The sequence below is a fragment of the Oratosquilla oratoria genome, chromosome 21, assembly GCF_046742065.1.
Source record: "Oratosquilla oratoria isolate Oo_2021 chromosome 21, ASM4674206v1, whole genome shotgun sequence".
NCBI lineage: Eukaryota > Metazoa > Arthropoda > Malacostraca > Stomatopoda > Squillidae > Oratosquilla > Oratosquilla oratoria.
Genome location: NC_134797.1, coordinates 49,135,551 through 49,142,548, shown reverse-complemented (window position 1 = coordinate 49,142,548; position 6,998 = coordinate 49,135,551). Strand labels below are relative to the sequence as shown.

Here is a 6,998-nt window from a genome sequence, read left to right as displayed (position 1 = left end):
TTGATACAATTTGCATTGCTAGCTGAGCCCTGGATGAATAAATAATTTTGATCCCGCGATGCAGGACGGGTGGTCGGTCACGTCGTACCTGCGAAATTATCCCCCCCCCCTTACCCTCCCTCCCACCCTCCCCCCATCTCATCCCTCACCTTTCACAGTCAACAAGAAAACGAGAAGAATAATAACGATAAAAAGATGATGGCGTATCCATGTATTTTGCATTTCATGCCAGTTATGCGACTCATGAAAGCCCTTTTCACACTCAGACAGGAAATTCCAATGTCAACAAGACCTCTCTGCCTAAAACATCAATTGATTAAGTTCTTTGTTAAGCGTAAGCCGATACAGTACCGAGTGCTGAAGGTCTATAGTGTTGGACGTTGCTATCTACCTGTATAGTGTATCCATCTCTTCGATGGCGGATTGGGACGTGTGCGACCGCCACGCCAAGATCTCACGCGGGCTCCTTGTACTACAGGTGTACAACATTACAATAGTATTGTACATTGTAATTTGATTTAGCTCCGTTGACCCTTCCAACATGTAGTCCAACACGGATATAATGGTGTTGGTTGTGATAACGATAACGATAATGATATTGGATATAATTATGATGATTATGATGATAATGACAATGATAATGAAGATGATAATGAGGACAATGATGATAATGATCATGATTTTGATTATCATGATAATAATAATAATGATAAATGACGACTATTGCTGTTAATAGTCATTATCCTCATTCTCATCATTCCCATTTTCATAATTCTCATTATTATCTTCATTATCATCGTTGATGTTAATGGAAGCAAGTAAATGTTTTGGGGAGATGAAAAGCGTAATGAGAAATAGGTAGTTGTGGATGAATGCAAAGAGAAAACTGCATGAAGGGGTGATTGTGTCCACAACACTGGGGCAGAACTTGGAATCTCCGGGAGTTGAAGGGGGCGAGAGGGAGGAATGGGGTAGGTTAGGAAAGGAACCCGGCATCGAGCATGCGGGTTATAAATGTGTTTATTTTCTGTCCATATATCCACACTCTGAAGAAGTTCTGTTAAGAGCGAAACGTCAGTGAATAAAAACTCCAACCATTCTCGGTGTTTATCTCATCACCCTACCACTCATCGTACCTGTATGTACTTATGTGCACTCGCGTATTCATGTACCTATTATGTACTTATGTGTATTTATGTAACATGTGTACTCGTAAAGTATATCCTATTCTAACCATCCAAGACATCATTGTTCCTCGCGGAAATTTTTTCACCATAAAATCATGGCCCTCATACTACCGTATCAAGTGCGAAAACCCTTTATTCCTCTGCGTGGTATACTGAGAAATGCACCGCATTGCATGTCGAGAGACATCGGCGCTTTTAGCAGACTCTCTTGTCGTCATCCGAACTCCCACACAGCGACACCTACGCCCACGTCACACCGAGTCGATTCTCGTCAAGTTTTATGATTTTTTAACAGTTAGAAAAAGGCCTCGCTTACAGTATTCTGAATTTCCCTGAAAATATTTAAACAACATGTCTAATATTCGTATAGGTTTAACTTCTCTTAATTCGTCATTCGGCTTTCTCAGTATAAGACGCATAGGTCGTTTGACATTTGGAGAAGATTTGAAAAACAAAAATTTGTAACTAAAGTCGTTTCCGTTCAAACGAACTCACAACATCTGACGTGTGTGCTCCTCCATCTTGGTAATTCCCTGATCACCCAGAAGCCTACTGACCTCACTAAGGGCCCAGTCACATCAAGCTTACAACCTGTTTCCGACCATCGGCGACCAGGCTGATCTGTGCTGTTCCTCTATTCATATCAAAATAATTCAAGACAATGCAATCGGAATGAATCTCCCCGTCATGCAGATGAAGATGGAATAGCCAACTGGCGTTAACCATGAGAGAAACAAAAGTGCCACCGTCGAAGGTGGTCTTCGGAAACAGGTCGTAAGCTTGGTGTGACAGGGGCTTAAACCATCAACTATTAACGACCCATTGGAAAAAAAAAAGATGTGCCGCAGCCCCGCGGCATCCGCCAACAGATCTCAAAAACGTCATAATGGCCGAACATTCTGGAACCGAAGCCTGGAAGCCACATCTACCTCCTTCACATTCTTTTTTATCTGTCGTCAAATGATTCTTCGGTTTTGAATGGTTAAGGACATCTCAATTTTCCTGGACCGACTTGTCTTCTTATACATCGTTTCTGATTGCTCACGAACTATTCTATTCACTACGAAAACCCTAACCTCAGATGACCTGTAGTGACGCCCACACGAACCAGAGTCACGCAGTATTACCTTGACTGGAAAATAATCTGCTCTCGTAGAAAAATGCTGATCATTTGAAACTTGTACTGCAACCCCCACTCCACTCTTTTTAACCACCCAAGGATAGAATTGCTGGATATTGTAGACAAATTCATGAATCCGTCTCCATGAGTACGTCCTCGCCGGCCACCTTTACACAATCAATTCTGGCAATTGTCAGTCCATTTATTTTTTTTATTCATTTTCTATTTATCATCGAACGAGTGAGTGTCTACTAACCAGACAAATGAACATCGAAGACGAAATTGAGCAGACGGTCTGTATGTATACACTAATTAGTTAACCCTGTGACTACCAATGTACTTATAATTCTAATCCTGCCTACCGTTAAACGATTTCATTCAAATGAAGGCGAACCTCCGGTAGTCTGAGGGTTAGGTGATGGTGGTGGTAGTAAGGAGCCTACGCCAAGAGGCGCCGAGTAGTAACTGCGGTCGAAGCCCTATCGTGCGTTTAATTAAGGGGATTGTTGGGGCAAGTAATAGACAGCCACTGTCGGGAATCAGAGAGTGCAGGATTCAGACCCACAACTAAACAAACGTTTCTGGTTACGTCACCAGAGCAGGGTGAGGACGTAATCAAGTCTCAGGGTGCCCGAAGACGGCCTTTGCAGCTCTTATGGTTAACGCAAGACGATCTCGACAGCTACTGCAGGTGGGGGAAAGCGGTGGGGGGAAAGCGGTATCAGGCTCGGGGACAACATCGGGTCTCAGTCGACCTCTGAGTCTTATGCGATCAAAACCTTTTCCCCTTCTACTGACCTCCCCCCTCTTCCCTCCCTCCCTCCTCCATCCTTTGATTTGATAACTGTTGTCGCCGTCGTTGTAGCCGTTGTAGTCGTCGTCGTCGTCGTAGTCGTTGTTGTTGTCGTCGTCGTCGTCGTCGTCGCCGTCGTCGTGTCGTTGTAGTCGTCGTCGTTGTCGTTGGTGCTGAAGCTGTTGGACTGTAGTTCACCAGCGCCTCTATCCTTTTGAACAGCCTGGCGCCGCTGTCGTGCTCTATCTTACATTCCGTATGTTGGTTTAGTCCCTCAAGGGCCCCTTGGCTGGCTAGATGGCATCGATCGCCTCCTGACCTTAACCAGAAGAAAGCCTGTAAAGTGGTTCACCGAGATGAGGGGACTCGAGGAACACCTGCTCGCACTCCAGCTTTAAGCCACGAAGTCACGTGGTTGGAAGAAAAATTCGCGAAGAGTTTCCACCCCTTCCCCTCCTCGCTCCCCTTTCCCCACTCCCCGCCTCCCAAATCCCACAAACAAGAACTTCGTGTCTTGTTTGTGAACGACAACTTCCACCGACGGGACAAAGCGACTGGGGATGGGGAACACCATGATGAAGACGAAACCTCCTCAGTTGTAATGCAACGTTTTCTTCGTCAGAGCTCTCCTCGAGTACAACCTCGAGAAAACTCTCAAGGTTGGACTCCCACAAGAGGCCGAGGCCTTTACGAGTGGAATACAACGTTTCGCTCGTTAGATCTTTCTCGAGAACAACCGTGAAGAAGACCTAACGAGCGTTAAACATTGGATTTCTAATAAGGGTTCCTTTGTCCTCAACTTGGGCCGTTCTCTCCCTTCTTCAGCATAGTGCCACACCACGCCGCGGACCACACTTTGTTAGGGCCAAGCACCAGGCGATTCGACTCACAAGAGGAACGAACCCAGACTTAAATTGACTCCTGATAGACGGAAACCCTGCTCAAGCCAAGGCCCAACCCCTCCCAACCTCCCCGCCCCTTTGTGACCTCATACAATCGCCTGCCTGGCGCCTTAGCAACGAAATTCAAGAATTACGTCACTGTATTGAAAGGGGTGAGAGTGGGGGGGAGGAGTCTTCCTCGTGGTCTTGGGCTCTTGTGAGACTCTCGAGGGCTCTCAGGTCTCAGGGGCTCTTGGGTCAGGACCTGGGGGGACATTCGACCTTTCTTTGCTTGCTGCAAGGTTGGCCATAGTCTAAAGATGTGACAAGCCAAACCTCCTAACATATATATTTTTAATACTTCTGACACCTCTATTCTAATGAATAGAACTTGAAAAAAACACTGGCTATCCACCTCATATTGAAAGGTTATGTTTATAATCTAATAAAGATAATTTTGTATTTCCTTTCGCGTACGTTGGTTTCCTTCAAATCATACGACCGCCCATTTGAAACCACCGACCGAGCTGAAGATGCCCTGACTAGCGCCTGAACAACAAGCCGGGAACACGTGTCTACGGAACAAGACGAAACTCACCCCATCCCTCCCGGATCTAAATAGACATATAACTTTAACTCCAGAGCACACAAATCCTACACACGAGGTACACTACGACGAAAAGGGGGCAGTAAATAAAACTGGAGCCACAGGACTTCATCTCCCACTGTATACTGGGGTGAAGAACAACACGCCCCCTCACAAAAAAAAAAAAAAAAAAAAAAAAAAAAAAAAAAAAAGAGCCTATGTTCTAAACGTCCTAGTTTCAATCTCGGTGGGCGAGAGATACCTCGGCACCTCCGGCAGGAGAAGACACAGGACGACCCCACCCTCCCCCCACAGTTCTTACCTGGCTTGTATGACGCCTCGTCGGCGCCAGATGGCGCGGAAATAGGTTTTGTAAGGGAGATGGACGACGATGATGATGAGGAGTCCGATGGCCTGTGCGCCACAGGTCCAGGCCAAGGACGACTCCAAGTCGTTCCAGGCCATTTCTGGGTTGTAGTAAGGCACAACCAGGGACGAGTCGAGCCGGCTGTAGTAGCACGGGAACCGGCGGCCCGGCACCCCATAGTTTTGGTAGAAAGTCTCGCACTCGACCCGCGGCGGGTACCCGCACCCCTTCACGTTCACGTAGAGGGAGGCGTTGTTCACGTCCCAGTCATCGTCATCGTACTGCGTCCGACGGGGTCGCACGTTCGACACGGACCCGTTCACGTCCTCGTAGTCGGGAGACCACGACGAGGATCTGCTGCTATACAGCCACGTCTTGTTCCCGAAGGCGTTCCCAGCACCATTGTCCCCCTCCTGAAGGGCCTCCTCCCCAACACCACCCCCTCCGGAGGTCACCGACCGCGTGGATCTCTCGAACTCTGCCGTCTTGTTGTAGGACACGGTGATCTGCGAGCAGTTGAAGATGTCCTTGGTGCACCCCTCAGTGCACGAGCACCAGGTGCACTCCTTGGCTCCGAAGGCCATCCGGGCGTAGGTGGTGATGCATATTCCGGACTCGGGGTTGATGTCGTAGGTGAGCGTGGCCAGGGCCGGGTCGATGGTCATGGGCACCAGGAACAGGAGCACCATGAGCCCGCCGCTGATCATGAGGCCTCCCAGCACCGTCGCGTACACCTTGAGCACCTGCACCACCGACGTCTTCTGCTTCTTGTTCTTCTTGCGGTCCTTGAGGAGCTCCCGCAGGGCCTGCCTGCCCGTCTCCTGCCGCTCGCGGTCCTCCGACGACTGGTGCTTCAGACCCGAGCTCGAGGTGCTGCTTCCGGCCTTGCTGCCCTTGCCATTACCCTTGCCGTTGCCTCCCCGCAGGTTCTCCTTCGAGGAGCTGGTCGAGGTCGAAGCTCCCCCTTCGGACGACGTCGCCGCTGTGATGGCCCCCCGCGTGATCTGGTTGGTGGGCACCAGCATATTGCTGACCTGAGAAAGTTGTTAGGCGTCCTCGTCCTCGTCCTCCTCCTCCACCTCCTCCTCCTCCTCCTCGTCCTTGGCAGTGTCCAGCAACTGCAGGATGGGATTAGCAGCCACGTCACGCTCGGCGCGCCGCCCCCACAGCCCCGCATGGCCACGTCGAAGGCGCCATCAGCAACAGCAGGAGGAGGAGCAACGGAGCTCTCCCTCGGCAACCCTTACCCCCCGGGGCACAGCCGACACCGCCGCTTCTGCCCAGAACCACCACCCCCGAGTGCCGGTGGGGCGACGAACGCGCACCGCCCCCAGCTCGTCCTTCGCCCTCGACCCGTCGCCGGTGTCTGGGTAAAGGGTCGTCCTCGGAGCCTTTCCGAGGGGCTGACACCGAACTCGGGGTCGGAGGATGGATGGATGGGGGCCCTCCCACGTCCACGAACTTTCCCTTTCGTCGTTGTCGTCGTCGTGGTCGTCGTGGTCGCCGTCCGACACCTACATCAATAAGAGTGCCACCGGGCACCGCGCGCGCGTTTCCGGTCAAAATTGTCCCCCGTCTTCTTGCTCCGGGACGAAGGCCGCAATGATCACATCACTTCTCGGGCACGCAGCACTTTGGGGCACGACGAGCGGTTCGTGATGGGAGAGTCAGCACTCCTCTGGCTCATCTAGAGCGAACGAAGAGGAAGGAAAGAGGAAGAAGGAAAAACCGGGAGGAGAACGGTTCGCGCGTTGGCCACAACGCCATAACTCCCCGTCCGTTCCCGAGAAGTTCTACTCCACAATGTCGAGCCACGGCTGGAGGGACCGTCGAGGGGCGCTACAGGAGAGCCATCTGGCGGCTGACGCGACAACTACCCCCCCCCAGCCCACCCTCCCACTCTTTCCACCTCCGTCGCACCGCGGTGAAGCGACAGATGGTTTGAGCGAGCTCGTACTTGCACACGCACGCACGCGCACGCAAATGCACGCACGCACACACACATACATATACACACACACGAGTATGCACATAGACATGTGCACACACAGATACACACACACA

The 6,998-nt window shown here is 50.7% G+C and overlaps 1 protein-coding gene across 2 annotated transcripts in view; it reads right to left on the bottom strand.

Moving 5' to 3' along the window:
• The window catches only part of LOC143036903 (protein tipE-like), a 219,720-nt gene extending 213,636 nt beyond the window's left edge, over positions 1 to 6,084 (bottom strand). For both annotated transcript variants that reach the window (XM_076204854.1, XM_076204855.1), the window contains exon 1: positions 4,890 to 6,084. In XM_076204854.1, the coding sequence (XP_076060969.1) occupies positions 4,890 to 5,959 (1,070 nt within the window). In that variant the 5' untranslated portion in view covers positions 5,960 to 6,084. The remainder of the gene's footprint in view (positions 1 to 4,889) is intronic.
• Positions 6,085 to 6,998: the final 914 nt, after the last annotated feature.